The sequence below is a fragment of the Panthera onca genome, chromosome F1 (assembly GCF_046562875.1).
Source record: "Panthera onca isolate mPanOnc1 chromosome F1, mPanOnc1 haplotype 2, whole genome shotgun sequence".
Classification (NCBI taxonomy): Eukaryota; Metazoa; Chordata; class Mammalia; order Carnivora; family Felidae; genus Panthera; species Panthera onca.
Genome location: NC_138355.1, coordinates 70328496 through 70353492, shown reverse-complemented (window position 1 = coordinate 70353492; position 24997 = coordinate 70328496). Strand labels below are relative to the sequence as shown.

The 24997-nt window shown below is 47.5% G+C and overlaps 1 protein-coding gene across 8 annotated transcripts in view; it reads right to left on the bottom strand.

Moving 5' to 3' along the window:
* Positions 1–24997, bottom strand: part of LOC132685877 (GON-4-like protein) — a 75619-nt gene that overhangs the window by 16684 nt on the left and 33938 nt on the right. For 6 of the 8 annotated variants that reach the window (XM_078441363.2, XM_078441364.2, XM_078441368.2 and 3 more), the window contains 8 exons: positions 21543–21735; positions 13272–13373; positions 7718–7758; positions 7103–7206; positions 4589–4787; positions 4001–4087; positions 3116–3287; positions 1576–1720 (listed from right to left, as the gene is read on the bottom strand). In XM_078441363.2, coding sequence (XP_078297489.2) covers positions 1576–1720; positions 3116–3287; positions 4001–4087; positions 4589–4787; positions 7103–7206; positions 7718–7758; positions 13272–13373; positions 21543–21735 — 1043 coding nt within the window. Of the gene's footprint in view, positions 1–1575; positions 1721–3115; positions 3288–4000; positions 4088–4588; positions 4788–5223; positions 6002–7102; positions 7207–7717; positions 7759–13271; positions 13374–21542; positions 21736–24997 lie in introns of those variants that run through there. The other 2 variants (XM_078441366.2, XM_078441369.2) reach the window with 2 other exon arrangements.

Sequence of the window (24997 nt, the reverse complement as noted above, 5' to 3'; positions counted from 1 at the left end):
GTGTGACGTTAAACTCAGCACCAACCGCCTCCCCACACGACCCACTCAACTGCGGCACCTGTACGCCACAGGCCGTAAGGCAGCGGGCGGCACAAATCAAGAGCCGTGGAAGTGTTCATGACCTTCGTCAAATAACCTCACGCTTGGCAATTTACCCAAAGGAGTAAACTCAAAATACTTTCAAAAGCTCTATGCACACAGATCCTTGGGGGAAGCCTCGCTACAACAGCAAAACAAGACAGGAGAAAAAATAAGAGTGGCAAATAAAAGGACTATCATAAGGCCATTAAATATCACTTTAAAAGACAACACACAGAGGGGCGCCTGGGTGGCGCAGTCGGTTAAGCGTCCGACTTCAGCCAGGTCACGATCTCGCGGTCCGTGAGTTCGAGCCCCGCGTCGGGCTCTGGGCTGATGGCCCGGAGCCTGGAGCCTGTTTCCAATTCTGTGTCTCCCTCTCTCTCTGCCCCTCCCCCGTTCATGCTGTGTCTCTCTCTGTCCCAAAAATAAATAAAAAACGTTGAAAAAAAAAAAATTAAAAAAAAAAAAAAAAAAAGACAACACACAGAAACAAAAGTAAAGACAATGTGACAGTACAGAAGAACAATTTCAAGGCGTTAGGTAAAAACAAAACAAAATTATACTTAAATTGCCAATAGAGATTATATGGAAAACGCAAAAAGAAAAATCACTGGAGGCACCTGCTGGCTAGGTGGATAGAGCATGTGACTCTCAATCTCAGGGCTGTGAGTTCAAGCCCTATAGCAGGAGTAGAATTTACAAAAAAACAAAACAAAACAAAACAAAAAAAAAACCCACAAAGGAAAGAAAAAAAGAAAAATCATTGTCTTAGGGTGGTTAGAATAACAGATAAAAATTTTTTGCCATTGGGGCGCCTGGGTGGCTCCATCGGTTAAGTGTCCCACTTTAGTTCAAGTCATGATCTCCGGTTCATGAGTTCGAGCCCCGCATCGGGCTCTGTGCTGACAGCTCGGAGCCTGGAGCCTGCTTCGGATTCTGTGTCTCCCTCTCTCTCTCTCAAAAATAAATAAAACATTAGGGTGCCTGGGTGGCTCAGTCGGTTGAGCTTCCGACTTTGGCTCAGGTCATGATCTCACGGTCCGTGAGTTCCAGCCCCACGTCGGGCTCTGTGCTGACAGCTTAGAGCCTGGAGCCTGCTTCGGATTCTGTGTCTCCCTCTCTCTCGGCCCCTCCCCTGCTCACGTTCTGTCTCTCTCTCTCAAAAATAGACACTTTAAAAAAAATTTTTTTTAAATTTTTTTTCCTTTGAAAAATTTCTTCTACCAGTACTATGAGACTGGTTTTTACAATAACTCAAAAACAAAACACAAGCTGAAAATGTTTCAAAACTGCACATTGTTCCCCAAAAAGAGCAGTCCCCCTGGCATTGCTGCTGCAGACACAGCACAGCAGTGGGCCCGGCGAGACCGCTTTGCTTCTGGCCTTGTGTGCCCATGTCTGATGACACACGCCCTGTCTCCCCTGAGCACAAGAGAAACAACTAGTTCTCCTCGGGTCACCCTGTGCATCTGTTCCCCCGCAGTAAACTCTTACTTGTCCTCGGCCTTCGTGAAGAAAATCTTATCCTGGGGATTCTTTGCCTTCAGAGAACACACTGGAAGTAGCTCTGGATACATGAACACCTTGCTCGTGGCCAGGATCCAAGCCACTTGCTTTGGCAAACAGGGAAATTCATCTGCTGTGAGAAAACAAAATCCTGTGGTAAATGAAATTCTAGAACAAAAGAGGGCTTCACAAAAGCTTCCGAATGCATTCTCGCATTTATCTAGAGCCGTCCCTCCCTAGGGAAGCCTGCCCTCCCGCCCTCCCTCGCCCAAGGTTTCAGCCATCATCCTCGGCCTGACACATGCCTGCCGGGAGTCCCCCGTGAGCTCCTGCCAGCCAGTCCTCTCACCCTTCCCGTGTGGGACCCCTAACCCCTAAGTAACAGGGACACTTACAACACTGATGACCGAGAACACCCGGCTCACTGTGTGCTCAAAGTCGCTACCTCCGCTCCCCCTTTAGATCCTTGGAAGATAAATGACCTTCAACAATGCTTGCTTTCTTCCAGGGTAAGATGTGAACTTCTTCAATCTCCCTCACAAACCTGGTATTCCAAATTTTATTTGATTTGATTCTTACTTAACTTTCATGAAGTCCTCCCAGAGTCCTCCTGGGGTTGGGAACGAAAGCCATAGGAGGAGTGAGACACCTCCGTCTCACTCAGTTCTGTCCTGCTGCCTCAGCCTCTCAACTCCAGGCCTGTCTGCCTCTCCAGAGAGAGGAAACACGACTGAATTCGTGGTTCTCCCTCCACAGATGTTTTCATCTCCCCGGAAGAAACCACGGGACCCCACAGGCGGCATTTATCACCACGGTGTGCAAGTTTTCATTACCAACACAGGGCTAAGAAACTAGTTTGAGATCCCTGTGTGTGACACAGTGTACTTAAACTCAATTATATTCAACTTCACTGCAAAAGTCAGGGATTTAAAAAGAAAATCCGAAGACCAACACACCCGGAGCAAACCACAACTAATCTTCTAGACCAGGAAACAAATCAGAAGCAATCATTTCACTCAAGGGAAGAGCACGCATTTTCTCACAAACTACTGAGCAATGCAAGGTAGAAAGCAACCAGCACCATCTTCAGAATATCGAACAAGGCAAATGTTCAACACGTCTGATTTGTGCCTAATCCCCAAATCAACATTTCATTCAAAATGGAGACACCACTGCAACCATGAAAGAAAAAAAGTTTCCTAATGAAAAAGAGAGTAAAACCCTAACCACAAACCAACTTAAGCACTTGACTTTCATCTTTGCCAGACCCCAGGCTGTCCCGACCTCGCGCGTGGTACTTCCCACCCTCACATCTATCTGGGACACTTCTCAGCACGGAGCGCCCATCTCTGCCCCCTGCACCGTCCTGCCCACCGCCCCGGCCCTCACGGAAGCCCAAGCACTGTCACGTCCTTCCAGAACTTAGGCGGTGGGTATAAACGTCCCGTCTGCTAGGACGCCAGGTATGGGATGAGACTCCCACTTGTCAAGGCAAGTAAAGGCAGAAGTGAACAGATCTGTCCCGTACCAGTCTTCTTGACGGTTTTCCGAGGACTCCAGTCGACGCTGACATGTGTGCTGAAGGCTTCCACGAGCTGCACTGCCCCCGGCAGGTTACAGGGCTGGAACAAGGTCTGAAACCTCGGGTTGAACTGATGGCGGAGAGCGACGGAGCTCTGAGCAAAGGTTCCCAGCTCTTTCTGGGAAGACAGGGCACAAAGGAGACCTCAGTCCCAGACGACTAACACTAGTGGAGCCCCTGTCAGCCTCTGAGGGGAGACCTGCCCTCCAGCTAGAGGGTAAACACAGGTAAAAAATCAATCACTATAATTACTCCACCCAGAGCACTCTGTGGCTGAGCCCTCGGATATCCGGGGGGGGGCCGACACTCGTTCCACCACTCAGCCTGCAGGATGCTCGGTCTGGCTCCCCGGCTAGAACTAAGGTTCTCAAGAGTGAGAACAATTACTTTTTAAACCTTTTTCTTTTGGTTTCTCTGAATAACACCTAGACAATTCAAAATTAAAACCCTTTCCTCCAAAATGCTTACAAATGTCAGAACCGAAATTAATCCTATACACGTAGCTATTGAGCCAGATGAACTGACAATGAATTCAGTAAAAAGAACAGAAGTATGGAAGACCTAAGAAGTGATGGTAAGTCTAAAGATGAGGAAGAAAGCCCAACAAAAAAGTCACAGAACAATCCTAAGAAAACTGGATGGCTCTCCGGTCTTTCTGGGGGTCAGAGCCTCATGCTCTCTTGGCAAACGCAGGAAGCCACAGGAGTAGCTGCCAACGTGTGCAGGAGACAAGAAAAAACACAGACGGTGGCGGGTGAGCGTCTCTGCGAAGCGACCTCCCAGGCTAACCGACCCCCAAGTCCGTAGAGGGAAGGACACGTGGAGCCTTACGAGAAATATCCTGGTGGTGCTGGCCTCCGAAGTGAGGTTGGGGTTGGAGGAGGCGAGAAGGTGAATCTGCGTCAAGAGCTGCACGTGCTGAGGAGGGAAAGAAAACAACACAGCAACACGTTACGAGGTTGTCACTTCAGGGACCCGGAAGGCTTTCCCAAGATGTCTGCCACTTGACCACATGCTCTGCTTTCCGGAGACGAGGAGAACGGCACCTTCTCGTGGCGTGAGTCTCTCAGAGATGTTCCTCCAGCAAAAGGACAGAGCCGGAGGAATCTCAGCCTCAAACCAGAGGGACTGAAGTTAGAAAGAAGAAAAAACTCCTCCCGGCAAGTGAGGCTGTTCAGTTCAGAACGGATTAGGAGAGACAGAAACCTGTGATCCTAACGTCAAGGGTGGCCACATGCACGAGTGCTCTTGCCTGAGCCCCACGGGCACAAACACGGTGCCTTCCGAGGGCCCAAGCGATGAGAAGGCCGCGGCCCTCTGATTCCAAGGCACATCGAGCCACCGGCTCCGGAGATTCAGACCACCGCTTCGGTGGCGGGCCGCGGACGACCCGGCGCCGGCCTCGCCGAGGGGCCTTACCTGCTGCATCTGCTGCTGAAGCCGCCGCCTCTGCGCCGGGTCTAGAGTCAGCGTCTGGTGGACCTTCTCGTTCTGGGGCTTCGCCCTCTCGACCTCCTGCTGCTGTCTGCCCGAAGACTTCTTCACCTTCAGCTGTTCAAGCTGCTCCTTCACTGTGCGGTGCTGCTCATTTAGCAAGTTGGCCAGTGGTTCCTCAAACCTATCCCCGACAGGGAGGTGACCGCACGTGAACATTCCCTAGGTCCCCAGCACGTCCAAGTCCCCCCGACGACGGCGGGCTAAGAGTCTGCGTAACTTCCACCCTCTGCCGACTCCCACATCCCGCATCAGCCAACAAACTCCCAGTCTATCCAAGTCTGTTAGCATAAGCTGTTAGCAAAAATTCAAATAAGATGGTCCCGAACTGCACTGCCCCCTCATTCTTCCACGATTAGTCCTCTGCATAATACACAAATGAAGGAGAAGTTAGACAAAAATCAAGGAACAGAGAAATGTCTGGATAACAAAGGAGTCCGGGAGCCAGCGGGAGGAGCCCCTCATCCTTGGGGCCTCCTGACATCCACAATTAACCTGGGACGTGTCCCTAACGGTGACACGGAATCTTCTCCAAACCCAGCATCTGTTCCCTCACTCACCCATGACCACACCCCAGGTCCGGCTTCTGCCCTCCTGCCGCTCCCATCCATCTAGGCTGCCCTGCCTTCCTTTCTGACCAAGACCTAGTGTGAAGGGATCCACTAAACCACAGGACAGCTGGGAAACACAGTGAGAAGCTGGTTCAAGTATCGCCCTGCCTGCCCGTGAGCACCTCCCCTTCTAGCCCAAATCCCTCCTCTCGGCTGCGGGACCGGCCCCCGCCTCCTGAGAGCAGCCATCCAGGGCTGAAGCACCCACGTGCCTAGCTCCCAGGCTGGTTCTGAGGCAGAGCCCCCACGCTCCAGGATTAAGGCAGGACCAGGGTTCCGTGCAGTCAGGACACAACCAGCTCCAGCAAGTATGAAATCTCTAGGTGGCAACAAGAGTAACAACAGCTACATGATAACTTTTCTGTAGCCTCTGGAGATAAACACTATGTTTCCTTTCACAGTTTTTAGCAGGCACAGGCTAAAAACCTAAAGTCATGGCACAGCCCTGGGTACAATGTTTCCTGAGATCTGAAAACTCCATTGTCTGTGCTCCTGGCAGAACAACAGAGGAGCAGAAGCAGGAGAAATGTGGATGAAGCACAAACAGCCCGCAGCTGGTTTTACAAAGTATTGCTCAGGTGGCTGACAAGGGGGACACCGACGGCTCACTTTCCCTGCGACCAAAGCATGTTCACAAATCAACTGCATTATGAACTCAGTAAGTGGGTCAAAGAAAGACTCTTAGAAATCTCGAAAATGTTTTCCCCCCCAAAAAGTAAACAGGTGAGATGATACAGCGTTCCCTAACTCGATTGGGGGGGGGGGGGGGGGAGGATCTTACACAATGTAAACTTTTATCATATCACCACGTCCCACACTTTCAGTATCTTACAATTTTGTCAATTATAGCTGAATAAGAGGGCGCCCGGGGGGCTCATCAGAGGGTTGAGCGTCCAACTTTGGCTCAGGCCATGATCTCATGGTTCATGAGTTCGAGCCCCAACATCGGGCTCTCTGATGACAGCATGGAGCCCACTTCCCGACTCTCTGTCTCCCCTCTCTCTGTCCATCCCCCACTCACACTCTCTCAAAAAGAAACAGTAAAGAAAATTATACCTCAATAAAGGTTAAAAACAAAAAAGGGAGGGGGAGGCTATCCCGAGACTGTGTTGTAATTATATTATGGTTATTTATTAAAATGGCGTGTATTTTCGGGCTTTTATGGAACGGTCAGCAGACCTTGTTTCCTGTGCTAAATTGCCCGTTCCCTGAAGGCCTAGCTTTCCGATGGCTCCCAAGCTCTCCGATCAGGTCACGCTGCTAAGCTCACACACGGCACCACCCACGCACGGAGCACACCCTGACCGCCGGCCAGTCGCCTGACCACGTGTGCTGCTACGCAGAAAGAACGGACAACACACTACGGCCCAGATGGACCGTGCAGACCCGTCACACGTGGGGGTGGAGGGGCAGTGCGACTCCAAGCCCCGGGCGTGACTGCAGCTGGTTCGCGGGCTGCTCGCCTACCGCCGCAGCCACAGACCGTCACTAACGCTGACGCAACGTCAACGGCCAATGAGGAGAACAAAAGGGACACAAGGCTAGTATGGCCGGGGGTGGTTTCTGTGGCTGGCCGCCGAGTCCTCGCACCGCTCCAGCACCACTCACCTGGAGAGGCTGCTACGGACGCCAGCTACTGTTTTCTCTCCCTTCCCAAACAGACGCAGCCTGGTCTGTGGCTGTGCTGCCCCATAGCAAGGAGACTGATTCACGGGAGACCCTCCTTCCATCAGTGACAGCGGGGAGTTAGCAACGGGAAACCGGGAACCCGAGCGTCTGAAAACACGCTTTTCTCCCCTCTGCGCCTCAACGTCTCTGGCTAGCCTACCGCAGGGCTTGAGGGGTGTTGAAGCTAGGCCGGGGCTCGGCCACGCGCTCCTCCTCCTCTGGGCCGTCATCCTCCACGTTGGACAGTCCCATCTCGTCCTGGAACTGCGGGCAGAGGGGATGGGCGTGTGCGTGTCACCCAGCGGCGGGAGGGGAGGGAGGACTGCAGGCAGGAGCTTCCTCACAGGTCCTCACTTCAGAGCGCCCACGATCGTGCACACGGCTGACCGTTAGGTCAGGAACAAAGTGTCTCAATCGACCACTTGCAGTGGTGAAGACAGAGCAGTATCTTTTAAGAGACGGGTTTATGAGAAAGGCTAACTATCTGTGCCCAGAATATCCCAAAACTAATCTGCAATCTTTGAGGATGATGAATGACAGTTGGGGAGGCCACCCAAAGTCTGCAGGGGGGATCTTACTAGGAAGAACCCATATACGGGTACTCAAAGTTTATTAGTTAGCGAAACTCTCCTCCCACCATACTCTCTCCCGAGGGCCCTGCACTGGCTTGGTCAAACCACCCTCCTGGACGGAGAGCCCCGGGACCAAAGGACAGAGCTCGCTGGTGAGTCCACATCCACCACCCCGAGTCCCCACTCAAGGACCATGTACTCACAGTTTCAAACAGCTCTTCCATGAGTTCATTCACTTCCTTCTCTGGAAAAAAGCCACACAGAGTTGTTGGCTCAAGTTAGTTTTGTTTTCCAATTAGAGGGAATTCCAAGAAGACAGTATGTCTTGTTTTCAGCAAGACATTTGATAAAATCGTCATGGCTATCATTCATTCATTCATTCAAAAACGTGTCCTGAATACCAGCTATGCTCAGTCCCTGTTCCAAATGCTTGGGGACACATGACAGAACGAACGGACCCTTCGGAAAGTTCTGCTGGGAAGACATACAGGAACATAAGCTAGATGACCTTCCCGTAACGTAAATCCAGTCCTGTCCTGGCCTACTGAGTGCAGTCAAGACAGAACCTAAACCATCAAGCAACTGCATCAATGACCCAGAAGGCCCAAAAAACACACTTATCACATCTGTAAATCATATAAAGCTGGAAGGGACTGCTAGACCAACTGATGACAGACTTAAAACCCCATGTGTTGTCAAATTAATCAGGTGAAACTTAACAACTTTAAAGTCTTACATTTAGGATTCTTTGAAATCAGGGTGTTTTTTAATTTTTTTTAAATGTTTACTTATTTTTAAGAGACAGAGACAGAGCGCAAGCAGGGGAGGGGCAGAGAGAGAGGGAGACACAGAACCCAAAGCAGGCTCCAGACCCTGTGCTGACAGCACAGAGCCAGACGCGGGCCTCAAACTCACCGACCGCAAGATCATGACCTGAGCCAAAGTCGGACGCTTAACCGACTGAGCCACCTAGGCACCCCAAAAATCAGTTTCTTAAATGGATGAAAAGGTGAAATGGCTCAAAACAATCTGAAAAAGATGTGAATATTTTGGTTGACCTCAAGTTTAATATGACACAGCCACTCCAAAACCATGCGACTATCCCAGAAGGCAAGCCTGTCACTGAATGAGTGCAGAGTCACAGGCCGGGTCCAGGGGACTGAGGCAGGTCTGTGACCATCTCTGTAAGAGCCCCTCGGAGATGGCAGAAAGAGCCATGCAAATCCATGAGAAGGACAATGAAATCCACTTTGACAAAAGGTCTGATAATCTAGTTCTAGGTGTGCTAGAACTAAGCACACATCTACCCTATGACCAGGGATTCATCTCCTGGACAGCTGACCCAAGACAAAGGAATCATCTGTCTTGAAACAAGAAAGTTCAGAGCACTTCATTCAACAAAGCAAAAACTCAGAAAAACCCAAGTGTCCATTAACATCTGGGAACAGATAAAAAAACAGATGACCAAAGAGGTGTATTTATACAACAGAATCCTGCACAGCGATGGAAGGAAAAAAGCAGTGATACTTGCAAACAGATGAATCTCAAAAACCGTATGCTGAGTGAAAGAAAGAAGCTCTACACAACAGCGCATATTCATGAACTTCTGAAACAGGCAAATCTAACCTGTTACTGAAAAAAATCAGAACAGCAAGTGCTTCGGGGAGGCTGGGTCGGAAGGGGCATGAGGGAGCCCCCTGGGGTGACAGTTCCATATTCCCACAGGGGATTATTACACACGTGGAAGCATGTCAAGACTCACTGAACGCTACACGAAAATTTTGTGTAATACATTGTGTATAAATTTACCTAAAAAGAGAAATTGTAGAGGGGCGCCTGGGTGGTTCAGTTGGTTAAGCGTCCAACTCTTGATTTCGGCTCAGGTCATGATCCCACAGTCGTGAGATCAAGAACCGCGGTCAGGCTCTGTGCTGACAGTACACAGCCTATTTGGGATTCTCTCTCTCTCGCTCTCTCAAAATAAATAAACTTAAAAAAAACTGTAGATAAATACTGAACTCTAATTAATGATACGCATGCTGAAATGTTTCAGAGTGAAGAATGCTGGTGTCTCCAGCCCACTTTGAAATCAGCATGAGAATAACCCACATGGATTGACAGATGGAAAGAGAACCGGATGCAGCTGCTTAGGATAAAACAGATAGATTAAAAGTGAATTACAGAACCTAGGTGGTGGGTATGTGGATGTTCAATGTACAATTCTTTCAACTTTTCTACGTATTTTTTAGAAGTTCCATAAGAAAATGCAATGGGAGAGAAGTTTATAAGAAATAAAGGCCATGGGGCATGTGGGTGGCTCAGCTGGTTGAGCGGCCGACTTCAGCTCAGGTCATGATCTCACGGTCCATGAGTTTGAGCCCCGTGTTGGGCCCTGTGCTTGACAGCTCGGAACCTGGAGCCTGCTTCGGATTCGGTGTCTCCCTCTCTCTCTGCCCCGCCCCCGCTCACGCTCTGTCTCTCTCTCTCAAAAATAAATAAACATTAAAAAAAATTTTTTTTAAAGAAATAAAGGCCAGAACGCAGAGGAAGCTGACTAGGGCAACTACGTTTGGAGAACTGAAGAAACAGTACGTTTGACACAGCAAAGAAAAAACGGAGGGAAAGGAACAACTCTTACTATGCACACTTGGGGCAAACAGAAGTACAAGGGCACACCCAGGTTCTGGAAGGAAAATGTTAGGAGGCGCTCAGCGCTCAGCACTGGGACGCGCCACCCTCACCACTGAGAAGCTCCCTGGCACTGGGTCACCCACAGATGAAAAGGCCACATCACAGGAGCTACAAACACACCCTCAAGTGGGAGGAAAATACATGACCACGTGAAGCTTTCCAAACTCTGTGATTCTACACTTAGTTTTTAAATGTTTGTCATCCGTGTAAGGACACATCCTCTTATACGGATCATACATAAGAGGATACAGGGTAGGAATAAAACCGGAATTCTACCTCAGTTTTTACTTATGGTCACAACCCTACAACAAGAGAGGACGGCCCTTCATCTAGGCATCCCAGAGATGTTCACTACTTGGCTGGCAAAACCCATGACTGCAAACAGGAGACACTCCCAAAGAAGCTACAGGCCTGGGGTAAGATGGTTAGGACCTGGGCAACCATGAGGTGGTCACTAAGGACACATAAAGTCGGGGGAATCGCAAAGCAAGAACAGTCCTAACTGGGAAGGTCTTCCTGAGAAATGGTCTGGAAACGGAAGAAAGTGACAGATGAAAAGGGAAGACAAGCATGCGCCAGGCCGGGAGCCACGCTGGAAGATCTGCCCAGCACCCAGCAGAGATGTCTCCTCACCAGATACGTGGGCCAGTGGTTCCTGGAACAACTCATCCCTTGGTTTCTGACACTAGACATTCTTGGTTTTTCTCATAGTTTCCTCGACTCCCCTCCAGCTTTCTCAAAGCCTAAGTCCTCAAGCCTTTTCAGTCTACACTTTGAATCCTTTCGATTCTTCCTCTAACCTTTTCCTAACATACCAAATAAGGGAAGATCTTCCTAAAAGAAACGGCATTCCACATTTTAAAAATTTTTTTATGTTTTAAGCAGGCTTCACGCCCAGCACAGAGCCCAACGTAGGACTTGAACTCACAAACCTGAGATCAAGACCTGAGCTGAGATCAAGAATAGAAAGCTTGGGGGCCCTGACTGGCTCAGTTGGGGGAGCACCTGACTCTCCATTTTGGCTCAGGTCATAATCCCAGGGTCATGGGATTGAGCCCTACATCAGGTTCCTCGCTGAGCAAGGGGCCTGCTTGGGATCCTCTCCCTCCCTCTCTCTCTCTCTCTCTCTCTCTGCCTCTCCCCCACTCGTGCTCTATCTCTCTTTCTCTAAGTAAATAAGTAAATAAAAGTCAATACTTCCTGAAATATATGTTTTCTATCATCGCTAACATAGCCAACGAAATAATTTTTAAACAAACGTCTCCAGCCAAGTCATTTAACTGTTCTTCGTGCCTCTAATCTTTCTCTCTTTACCCACCAAATTAATACATTAAATTGGTGTTAAATCAAAGTAGTATTTTTCAGAGCGCCTGGGTGGCTCAGTCAGTTAAGCATCCAACTTCAGCTCAGGTCATGATCTTGCAGTTTGTGAGTTCGAGCCCTGCGTCGGGCTCTGTGCTGACAGCTCGGAGCCTGGAGCCTGCTTTGGATTCCGTGTCTGCCTCTCCCTCTGCCCCTCCCCTGCTCACGCTCTAATTCTCTCTGTCTTTCAATAATAAATAAACGTTTTAATTTTTTTTTTTTTAACGTTTATTTATTTTTGAGACAGAGAGAGACAAAGCATGAACGGGGGAGGGGCAGAGAGAGAGGGAGACACAGAATCGGAAGCAGGCTCCAGGCTCTGAGCCATCAGCCCAGAGCCCGACGCGGGGCTCGAACTCACGGACCGCAAGATCGTGACCTGAGCTGAAGTCGGACGCTTAACCGACTGAGCCACCCAGGCGCCCCTATAAATAAACGTTTTAAAAAAAAAAGTATTTTTCTTTTTTTGTTTTTATTTTTGGTTGGTTTTTTTTTTAATTTTTTTTTTTCAACGTTTATTTTTGAGACAGAGACAGAGCATGAACAGGGGAGGGGTAGAGAGAGAGGGAGACACAAAATCTGAAACAGGCTCCAGGCTCTGAGCTGTCAGCACAGAGCCTGACGCGGAGCACGAACCCACAAACTGTGAGATCATGACCTGAGCCGAAGTCAGACATCCAACTGACTGAGCCACCCAGGTGCCCCTCTTTTTTTGTTTTTAAAGGACAGAGAGTGAGCGAGCAGGGGAGAGGAGCGGAGAGAATCTTAAGCAGGCTCCACACTCAGTGCAGAGCCCGATGGGGGGCTTGATCTCACAACACTGACATTATGACCTGACCTGAAATCAAGAGTCAGATACTCACTGAACCACCCAGGCGCTCCCAAAGTAGTATTTCTAAAATCCCAATCAGTTCCTATTAGTTTCTTGTCTAAAACTCTGAGCTCTCCTTTTGAACAGATTAAAACGCAAATTCAAGGTTCTCCAGGATCTGAACACTGCTCACCTTCCACACCAAACTCCTTACTAGTTTCCAAATGCAGTTCTGTTGCTTCACAATCCTGTGGTTTGTGAACACTCTTCTGCCTATTTGCAACATCCATCGGTCCCCATTCACCCCAAATCTTTTTTATAAGATTTTATTTTTAAGCAATCTCTACACCCCATGCGGGGCTTGAACTTACAACCCTAAGATCAAGAGTCACATGCTAGGCACCTCTCACCCAAAACTTCTTACTCTTCCTTCAAAACTGAGATGAAACTTCTCATCATGTGGGTTCTTCCCCAGCCCACCCACCCTACTGCACACCGTCCACTAGGAGATTATACCCTCTCTAGGCCACTAGTAACCTTGTATACAACCTATTATAGCACTTGTCATTTTGTATTGTAACTTTTTCTGTTTGCATCCACTACTGAGCTGATGTCTTACAGGGCAGAGGCCATTCCTTATTCACTGTGGCATCCTAGGAACGCTCTCTGCCAGATGTTGGCCGCAGTGCGCGACTATGAGATGTATAAACGAATGACTCATAGGCTTCCAGATATATATATGTAAATTTAAAGAGTTACAGAAATAAATGGGAAGAGTAAGCTTAAACGTCTTCACTCAGATGGGTTGCAAACATCACCCTCAAAAATCTACAAAGGAAACAAAAGTAGATGCGGAGCAGTCCAAAGCCGGTTCATAGTAAACGCAGACTCACTGGTGATTCTCACTGCCCGGTCAGTGCGGAAATCCTCTGTGTCTGGTTCATCAAGATCTTCCAAGAAGTTATATTCTGGATCGTCATCATCATCGGCCTCATCTAGGAAACAAAATTATCGCAAACACTTAGTTTCCACTCTGAACTCCCATCTCTAGTGAAAATTTAAGATTTTCAGCATTGCCAGAATCTATTCCAATAAAGCACACTTATTAAGTTTTTAAATAACTTCTTTTTCTCCCCCAATGAATTGCATAGCTCATTTCCCACAGCTGACACATCTCACCTACTCTCTCCAAAAAGCCAAGTTCTTTCCTTCCTTTGAAAAAGACTTCAATCTGCCAAAACTGTAGCAAAAGCCAGAAAACTAAACATGTAATTTATCTCAGCAACCATACTTTGAGTAGTGCAACTCAAAATAACACTTTCGTAAAACTACTTACACAAAACCATGGATGGGGCACCTGTGGGGCTCAGCCCATTAAGCGTCTGACTTCGGCTCAGGTCATAATCTCACGGTTCGAGAGTTCGAGCCCCGTGTCGGGCTCCATGCTGACAGTATGGAGCCTGCTTAGGATTCTCTCTCTCTCCCCCCCTCCCTCACTTGCACTCTCTCTCAAAAATAAATAAATAAACTTTAAAAACATCATAACAGGGGTGCCTGGGTGGCTCAGTCAGTTAAGCATCTGACTTTGGCTCAGGTCATGATCTCAAAGTTCGTGGGTTTGAACCCTGTGTCGGGCTCTGTGCTGACAGCTGGGAGCCTAGAGCCTGCTTCAGATTCTGTGTCTCCCTCTCTCTCTGCCCCTCCCCTGATCATGCTCTCTCTCTCCAAAAACAAAAAAGCACAGAGAGTGATAAAAACATGACTTTGATGCCCAGTGATTAAGGAGTGACTACAGTTATGATGCCTTAGCAGAAAATAGTGTACATGTACAAAATGTAAACACGTAACCGCCTCATAAATGTTCACATATGACAAAATATAACACACATGTAATAATCCTTAGTATGAAAAAGTATGCCCCTACAATAAGACTCAAAATAACTAAAAATAGGGGCACCTGGGTGGCTCAGTTGGTTGAGCATCCGACTTTGGCTCAGGTCATGATCTCACAGTTCGTGAGTTTGAGCCTCGCGTCGGGCTCTGCACTGACAGCTCGGAGCCTGGAGCCTGCTTCAAATTCTATGTGTCTCCCCCCTCTCTGCTCCTCCCCCACTTGCACCCTGTCTCTCTCTCAAAAAATAAAATAAACAGTAAAAATTAAAAAAAAAATTTGGGGGGCACCTGGGTGGCCAGTTAAGTGTCCGACTTCGGCTCAGGTCACGATCTCGCGGTTTATGAGTTCGAGCCCCACGTCGGGCTCTGTGGTGGCAGCTCGGAGCCTGAAGCCTGCTTCCAATTCTGTCTTTCCCTGTCTCTCTGCCCCTCTCCCTCTCGAGCTCTGTCTCTCTCTCAAAAATAACTAAACATTGAAGAAAAAGAACTAAAAATATACAAAAATAGTACACATTTTGTGATGTGAGGGCATAGGAGGAATCCTGGTGTTTCTCTCCAACATAACTTTCTCCGATGCTGATGCCACGATCGCTAAATAAAACCTGTGAAGAGTCACTGGATTACAGAATCGTCACACGAAGGTGGTATTTTTTCCAGGACGTTAGATAAGTGCCGTCTGGCAGAACATTCGGCGACAGAGGAAACGTCCTAGTGCGCACAGCGCGGTAACGGCAGCTCCCGGCAACAGGAGGCACCCGAGAACTTGAAACGTGGCTGGTGCCACCAAGGAACTGAATTAAGAAGACGGAAAACAAACAGAGTCTGCCAAAGGGGAATAACCGAATCCCTGCCGCCGCCCCCCCCCCCGCCCCCCACGCAGGCAGAGCCAAGTGCGCGTGTGCAGTGGGAAACGTCTGAACTGAAGGCCTCTGTGAAGGAAGCGAGTTTCAGACGCGGAACTCGGACTCCTTCCACCAGGAAGCAGCCAAGGGGAGGGCATGCCAGTCCTCACACACAGAACACGAGTGAAGAACAGAACTCTTCTTTTCCACTTTGTCCCCCTCCATCCCTCCATAATAGTCACTTTTTGTAAAAAATGAGTGCCTTCCACTAAAAACAAAAAAATATACACGTTTTTGATTCCTTCTCATGGGAAAATCTGTTCTGATCAACCATAATCTAAGCTGGTATTTTTTACTCCACATTTACAGTCAGGTTATATTAATTTCCATCGTCCACGACATAACTACTTAAACGTGAAGTCTCTTCATCGATGTGTGCGTTTACGTCCCCAGTAAAAAATTCTTCAAATCCTCACACAGGGAATCCCGTCTTCCCAAACTTTCCGGAACTCTCCGAGTACATCTCCCAACAAACACGCCCAAGGGGGGGAAGTCCTGTGGGAAGGGCTACGATGGGCAGGCAGCGCAGGCAGGTTCGAGCCCCCTCATGGGATGGGAGAGCCGCACCAGACACACCACACCGATGGGCCAGCCAATACTCTCCGAGCACCCATTTGGCAAACACGTTGAGAAGTCATGCACGAAGGTTTCTTCTGAGTTCTCAGCTTTTAGTTCCCCGGCTGTGGCCTCTGCCCGCTTACTCTTCTGGCTGATCAACCCCGGCATCCACCCAGCTGATCTCAGTCTGTTGTTCGCCTCCAGTGCTGCCTCTTAATTGTTTTTTGGCAAATGAGACTCAGTTTTACTACTACGCAGATCAGATGGCACAAGGAGCATGTAAAAATAGCCACGTCATGCTACAAAAACAGACCAGCATCTGGCTAAAGTTAGGGACTGGGGTCTGTATGCAGCATCATTTCCTATTCGTCAGCACTCGGTAATTCAGCTGGTGGACAGGGGGGTCCACACCTTCCCTACTCACTGGCTTCGTGTTCTCTTTTTTAATCCGTCCTAATACATAAACAATGACGAAAAATACTGAGATTTAAAGAAAGAGGCTCTCCACCCTCCCCACTAACCCATTATTCCATTTTCTCAATCCACCCTTACCATAGACGCTTACTTCTCCCAGATCAGCAGTCTCCAATCTTTAGGGTGCGTGAGAATTAGATCCCTAGACCACACCCATTGGAGATTCTTTTTTTTTTTTTTTTTTAATTTTTTTTTTTTTCAACTTTTTTTATTTATTTTTGGGACAGAGAGAGACAGAGCATGAACGGGGGAGGGGCAGAGAGAGAAGGAGACACAGAATCGGAAAGAGGCTCCAGGCTCTGAGCTGTCAGCCCAGAGCCCGACGCGGGGCTCGAACTCACGGACCGCGAGATCGTGACCTGGCTGAAGTCGGACGCTTAACCGACTGCGCCACCCAGGCGCCCCACACCCATTGGAGATTCTGATTCAGTCAGTAAGAGGGGAGGCCCTGGAATCTGTATCTTTAACACAACCCAGCACGCACACCCTTCCATTCCTTGACTCTGACTCCAGTTCTAGAGATGATGCCATGAGCAGCACGACCTTGGACCCCAAACTCCTGACACCTGAGATTCCGGCCTTTCCTCCACAACAGCCACCAGCTCGGCTCTTATAGCCACGACGATGGAAACCAGGGAAAATCAGGGCACCAAAGCTGCCAGCACAGAGAAAGCCACGAGGTCCTGCTATGGTCAGCATTCGGCCTTAACTCTGGCCTAGGGAACGGGCAGCAGGGCTTGTTAGGGAAGAGTCCTACCCACCTAACACCTTCTGTCCTTGACACCTCCTTCAGTGGGACACGTTCCTAGAACACTGAGCTGGCCTCGAGCCCTAGAAGGACTAAAACTGGGCAATGCAATGAAATTTTGAGATTTCTGTGAAATGGAAAGGACTGTATTTGTCCCTGGTCATGGCTTTCTGCAGAGATTCTGAGCCTCGGTATCACGGAACTTGGGATAGGTTGGTAGGAAAAGGTTGTATCAATAAATGAACACCAAGAGATTTATAAATCCCGAAATAATATTCAATGAAAAAAATCCATGATCCCTATGAATCATGAACCGTCATCATGGAGAGGGGCTTTCATAGTTTTCTTTTTTTTTTTGAAGTTTATTTATTTATTTTGAGGAGGGGAAGGGCAGAGAGAAAGAGAGAGGGGGAGAGAGAGAGATTTCCAAGCAGGCTCTGCACTGACAGACTGAGCCACCCAGGCATCCCTCAGTTTTCTTTTTTTTTTTTTTAATTTTTTTTTTTTAATGTTTATTTATTTTTGAGACAGAGAGAGACAGAGCATGAACGGGGGAGGGCCAGAGAGAGAGGGAGATACAGAATCTGAAACAGGCTCCAGGCTCTGAGCAGTCAGCACAGAGCCCGAAGTGGGGCTCGAACTCACAGACCGCGAGATCTTGACCTGAGCCGAAGTCGGACACTTAACCGACTGAGCCACCCAGGCGCCCCTCAAAGTTTTCTTTATACAATGTTTGATTTCTGTCCACCAGGCGTGTATTATCACAAGCAGAGAGCAGAAGACTCCCAGGAGGACGTGTCCTACAAGACCCCTAACCCATAACGTTACCTATCCCCTCGCTCGCCCCTTCCTCACCCTAACTGGCACGACTGGCAAACATCCTTCAAAGGTCCATCTCAATTACCACCTCCTTCACAGAGCTGCCTCTGATCGTCCTAAATGGGAATTCTCTGTCCCTCTTCTAAAGCCAGTATTCATGCCACTTTGATGGCGCATCTGAGTTCATCCAACTTCGTTCACCTGGGGTGCCCTGCGCATCTATGGACCAGGCACCATTCAGCGGTATCTCAATCTGGCAAAACGATCATGCTCCTTTCCCTTTCAGGATCCTAGTACAATGCGTCCTAGAAGGAAAGTACTCAATAAAATTTGCCAAGTAACGTATAATATAATTTTAACAGCTTCATAAGGTATATTCAATGAGGGGCGAATGGGTAGCTTAGTTGGTTAAGCGCCCGACTCTTGGTTTCGGCTCAGGTCATGATCTCAGGATTGAGAGGCGGAGCCCCGCATCAGGCTCCAGACTGGGCATGGGACCTGCCTGGGATTCTCTCTCCCCGTCTCCCTCTGCCCCTCTCCCCAGCTCTCAAGCAACCATGCGTGTGCGCGCGCTCTCTCTCTCTCTCTCTCTCTCAAAAAAAAATAAGGTATATTCAAAGACTTATTCTCTTTCATTCGTTTATCCTGACTTATTCCTAGCCTTATCTACACAAATATTTATTCGGTCTATTTCCGTTAAAGCTACACATTATTTATCTTAAAGCATTACTCCTCAACACATAAATCTTATGGTAGTTGTTCTCAGAAGACAGGGAAAGAATGAAAGATGTGCTCTGCAGGTTGTCTGTAATTAGGTTTTTTTTTTTTAAAGTGTGAGTCTTCCACAACACAACCAATATGAATATTCGGGTCACTCTTCACTAAAAAGTCAAAAAGAAACAACAAGAACAAAATCTGCCTGATTCCAACCAGAAAAGACCCCGAATAGCCAAAGCAATCTTGAAAAAGAAAACCAAAGCAGGAGGCGTCACAACCCCAGACTTCAAACTGTACTACAAAGCTGTCATCATCAAGACAGTATGGTACCGGCACAAAAACAGACACTCAGATCAATGGAACAGAAGAGAGAACCCAGAAACGTATGGCCAACTAATCTTTGAAAAAGCAGGAAAGAATATCCAATGGAATAAAGACAGTCTCTTCAGCAAGTGGTGCTGGGAAAACTGGACAGCGACATGCAGAAGAATGAACCTGGACCACTTCCTTAACACCAGACACAAAAATAAACTCAAAATGGATGAAAGCCCTCAATGTTAAGACAGGAGGAGAAAGCAGGCAAAAACCTATTTGACCTCAGCCGCAGCAACTTCTTAGTCAACACGTCTCCGGAGGCAAGGGAAACAAAAGCAAAAATGAACTACTGGGACCTCCTCAAAAAGCTTCTGCACAGCGAAGGAAACAATCAGCAAAACTAAAAGGCAACCGACAGAATGGGAGAAGACATTTGTAAACAACACAGCAGATAAAGGGTTAGTATCCAAAATCTATAAAGAACTTATCAAACCAACACCCAAAAAAATAAATAATGCAGTGAAGAAATGGGCAAAAGACATGAATGGACACTTCTCCAAAGAAGACATCCAGACGGCCAACTGACACATGAAAAAATGCTCAACATCACTCGTCATCAGGGAAACACAAATCAAAACCACAATGAGATACCACCTTACACCTGTCAGAATGGCTCACATTAACAACTCAGGCAACAACAGATGTTGGTGAGGATGCGGACTGCTGGTGGGAATGCAAACTGGTGCAGCCACTCTGGAAAACAGCATGGAGGTTCCTCAAAAAACTAAAACTAGAACTACCCCACGACCCAGCAATTGCACTGCCAGGTATTTATCCAAGGGATACAGGTGTGCTGTTTCGAAGGGACACATGCACCCCCATGTTTACAGCAGCACTGTCGACAACAGCCAAAGGATGGAAAGAGCCCAAATGTCCATCGATGGATGAATGGATAAAGAAGATGTGGTCTATATACACAATGGAGTATTACTCGGCAATCAAAAAGAATGAAATCTTGCCATTTGCAGCTACGTGGATGGAACTGGAGGGTATTATGCTAAGTGGAATTAGTCAGAGAAAGACAAAAATTATATGACTTTCCTCATACAAGGACTTTAAGAGACAAAACAGATGAACATAAGGGAAGGGAAGCAAAAAGAATATAAAAACAGGGAGGGGGACAAAACAGAAGAGACTCATAAATATGGAGAACAGAGGGTTACTGGGAGGGGGGATGGGCTAAATGGGTAAGGGGCACTAAGGAATCTACTCCTGAAATCATCGTTGCACTACACGCTAACTAATTTGGATGTAAATTCAAAAAATAAAATTTAAAAAAAATCTGCCGGATTCCATCAAAAGAATGTGACATCATCTGCAATCACTATAGACTAAGACAACCTCTTACATCTAAATCTACAGAAGCTTATTGCACAGAATCAGGAATGATGCCCGATTTCCACTGTAGTACACAAAGAAAATCACCAGAGACAACTTCTGTAATGTTGATTTCACTAAATTAAAGCACTAAATTTTAGTACTGTTCTAGAGTAAGGGTTGCAGTAGGGATTCTCATAGCACGACTGTATGTAGTCAACACTGTTTCTGTCTAGGCACTGCTCTGTGCCCACTTCTGGCCATACTATTACATCCGGGTAACTGCCTAGCCCACGCTCACCACTGCTAGGCACTGCCAACCCCAGGACCCAGGCTCACACGGGCTTCCATCACCACCAAGAGAGCGGGCCCGTGACCAAACAAGGCCAGTCTGGGTTGTGCCTGTGTGTTTTTCAGACTGAAGCCTGCAGGCAAGGGTCCCTCTGGTGTGGATGCAAAGCAAGAAGTGAACAGTGAGCTGATGACCGCCGTGCCAGCCTTACACATAAACAGGGCTGGGCACGGGACTGACCCATGAAAAGGAGTCAAGACGCTGGCTCCAGAGATGGAAGGAGCCACAATGGGGCCTCAAAGCCACTGCCGGTTCCCTTGATCTCCCCAAGTCCAGTTCCATCCGACGTGCACTTGGCACAGCGGCAGCTAGCGCTGTCACGTGCATCACACAGGTCCCCGGCTGGCACAGCAGTCCTCCAGGGGGTCAGCGCACCCTCGGGCAGTCATATGTCAAATTATTTCTGCATTTAGGTTTCAGGGGACGATTCCTAGCATTCCAAAGATCCTGAAAAGGACTCTGAACCAGCACACCATGCAGAGTACCATCCACGGAGCTGTCATAGCGCCACAGGCTGACAGACGACACCGTACACGTGCCAAGCACAGCACAACATACAAACATGTCGAATTGCCATCTTGTACAACCTGGAACGAATGCAACCAGTGCGTCAACTATACTCAAAAGATTTTTTTTTTTTTTAATTTTTTTTTAATGTTTTTATTTATTTTTGAAGGAGAGAGAGACAGAGCATGAGCAGGGGAGGAGCAGAGAGAGAGGGAGACACAGAATCCGAAGCAGGCTCCAGGCTCTGAGCTGTCAGCACAGAGCCCGATGTGGGGCTCAAACTCACAAACCGTGAGATCATGACCTGAGCCGAGGTCGGACGCTTAACCGACTGAGCCACCCAGGCGCCTCACAAAAGAAAAGATTCTTAACCTACAAAAAGGAGGGGACTTAAGTACTGATTTAAAATTGTGAGTCCAATAAAAAATTGAGTTCGGTTAAGCTTCGGACTAATGACAATTCGACCACAGAGGGGAGAGTGCACACAAACATGACCACTTACCCTCATTCCCCACGTCGTCGTTCATGAGCCCGCCCAGCCACACTTTCCAGTCCTCGTCGTCTGCTGTATTGGGGTCATACATGTCTGGCGTGATGTCTGGAGCCCGGAGTTCTGCCTCCAGCTGCCCCAGGGGAACGTCTTTTAGAGGCATCTTAGAGCGGGTTCGGAATGCAATGAGGCTATCATCCATGGGCTTGTCAACAAAGAAGGGATGACACGGGTCACTCAATGCCTAGTGCTTCCCAATTCTCCACACCTCCTCACACCTACACCTCATACCCCTGCAATGTTCTTCTTGGCTTCAATCACAAGGTCTCCTCTCTAAACAGGTTGGGTTTCTTATTCTTTGAAAAACGTTAAGGACAATGACATCAGCTTTAAAACAAACATTAAAAAAAATTTTTTTTTAACGTTTATTTATTTTTGAGAGAGAGAGAGACTGAGCATGAGCAGGGGAGGGGCAGAGAGAGAGGAAGATACAGAATCTGAAGCAGGCTCCAGGCTCCGAGCTGTCAGCACAGAGCCCGACACGGGGCTCGAACCCACGAACGGTGAGATCGTGACCTGAGCCGAAGTCGGACGCTCAACAGACTGAGCCACCCAGGCACCCCTAAAACCAACATTTTAGTGGTGGCTCAGTCGGTTGAGTGTCCGTCTGACTGCTGACGTCGGCTCAGGTCGTGATCCCACAGTTCCTGAGTTTGCGCCCGGCATCGGGCTCTGTGCTGACTGTGGAGCCTACTTGGGATTCTCTGTCTCCCTCTCTCTCTGCCCCTCCCCCATGCACACTCTCTCCCAAAATAAATAAATATAATACAATAAGATAAAATCAACATTTTAGGAACATCTGTAACAGCTTTACTAAGATATAATTTCCATACCATAGAATTCATCCTTCTGAAATGTGTAACTGAGTGGATTTCACTGCATTCATAGAGCTGTGGGACCATCACCAGTATCTAATTCTGGAATACTTTCTTCGCCCCTAACGGAAACCCCAATCTGATTAGCAGTCACTCTCCCCTCTCCCCCGCTCCTGGTCCCTGACACCCATGATCTATTTTGTGTCTCTACATTGGCTCATGCGGGACACATCAAATAAATGGAATCATACACTATGTGGCCTTTTGTCTCTGGCTTCTTTGACTTAGCATAATATTTTCAAAGTTCACCTGTTTTGTAGTGTAAGTCAGGACAGCATTCCTTTTCATTGCACGATAGTGTCCCATTTACACTTTGGTGTATCCACACTGCAGGGAATGAAAATCTGCTGTTTCCACTTTGGGAAAGTTTATTATGAGTAACGCCACAATGAACGTTTGTGTACTCGCTTTTTACTTGGATGTAACGTTTTCAATTCTCCTGGAGTGGACTCTCTGGGCCACACAGTCACTATGTTTAATGTTCCAAGGAACCACCAAACCATTCCCCAAAGCGGCCGCACCATTTCACATTCCCACCAGCAACGTGTGCGGGTTCTCCTCCTCTCCACATCCTTGCCAACACTTGCCACTGTCCATGCGTTCACCCTAGCCGTCCTGGTGGCTGTGAAGTGCTGTCTCATCCTTTTCATTCGCATTGCCCTAATGACTAATGATGTTGAGCACCTTTTCACATGTTGACTGGCCATCTGTAGGTCTTCTCTGGAGAACTATCTATTCTTATCCTTTGCTCATTTTTGGCTATTCTGGGTCCCTCGCATTTCCTTGTGAATTTCAGGATAAGCTTATCAATGTCTGCCCAAAAAGGAAAACGCAGCTGGGATGGGGATAGCGAGGATACTGAAGCTGTAGGTTAAGTCAGGAAGTTCTCACTGGATGACTGCAGCCGTCTAGTAACTCTTCTGTCTCCTCCCTTGCTCTCCCACCTTAGCCAAAGGAGAGTTTTTAATTCTTTTTAATGTTTATTTATTTTGAGAGAGTGCAGGTGCGCATGGGCATGCTGAGCGGGGGAGAGGTAGAGACAGAAAGAGAGAGAATCCCAAGCAGGCTACGCACTGTCGGTGCAGAGCCTGACGAGGGGCTCGATGTCACAAACCATGAGCTGAGTCAAAATCAGGAGTCGGACGCTCAACTGACAGCCACCCAGCAGACACCCGGATGCACAGCTCCTTCTAATTCAGATCTGGGCTCAAAGTCAACAATCCCAAGATCAAGAATCACATGCTCCACCGACTGAGCCAGCCAGGCACCCAGGGAGGCCTTTTCTGATCATGTTATGTGAAGTACTCTGATAGGCATTACCGTATTTCTTTGCTTTTACTTAGTTCTTACTTGAAATGATTTGTTTATGGTGTCTCCCTCTCTCTCTCCAATAAACTATAACCTAGAAGAGGAAAGAAAGACCTTTTCTGTCTTATACTGCTATTCCCCAACTTCCATCGTTCAGCAAGTATACGAATAAACGGTTACATAAAACACTACTGCCCTCTAAACACTATGCACTCACCCCCAAAGCAGTGTGATTAAATTAAATGACCCTTGCGGGGGTGTTCCATTCAATATTCTGTTTTTAAATTTTAGAACAGACATATTTTTCATTAACCTACAAGACTGGTGGAGAAAACCTAGAGCCCTAGAAAGAACTGGCTAACCGGTGGAATTCAGAAAGTCCTCAATTGACACCAACCACAGCAATGACTGTTTCCAGCAAGAAGCAGCAACGGATGCTTACTGGCAAAAAGATGTTTGGCTTCAAAGTATATCCCATAAGATACATATGAATTTAACAATGGAAAATAGGAACATTATCATGAAGAAATCAAGCAGACACCACCATGACCATGTGATCACACCTCACACAGCAGGTGTCACGTCCCTCCGGATACGATGCACTAGAAAGGACATAATCCCTTCTGTGCTGCTTGTGCCAAAAGCGTGTAACCTGAATGCAATGATGACGAAATATCAGAAAAATCTAAATTGAGAAATATTCTGTAAAATTACAGTCCACACAGTTCAAAATGTCAAGGTTATGAAAGACAAAGAAATGCTGAGAAACTGTTCTAGACTAAAGAAGACTACAAGGGGCACCCTGGCTGAGTCAGTCAAGGGAGCAAGTGACTCTTGACCTCAGGTCATGAGTTCGAGCTCCACACTAAGCACAGAGACTACTGTAAAATAAAATAGAATAGAATAAAAATAAAATAGAATACAACAAAAATAAAATAAGATAAAATGTAATACAATGCAATACAATGCAATAACAGCGTATGAGGTAAGACGCTGTATGTGTAATCCTGGACTGGGTCCCGCATCACGGGAACTTGCTTCTTTTGCTAGAAAGGACATTACTGGGACAACTGGTAAAAATCTAAAAGAGGACTTCACTAGATTAGATAATATTACTTCTTTTCATAACAGAATGTCCTATTTTAGAGAATACACATGCAAGTGTTTAGGAGAAAAAGAGCATTGTGACTGCAACATGAAGTGACTCAGGAAAGCAAGTATGCA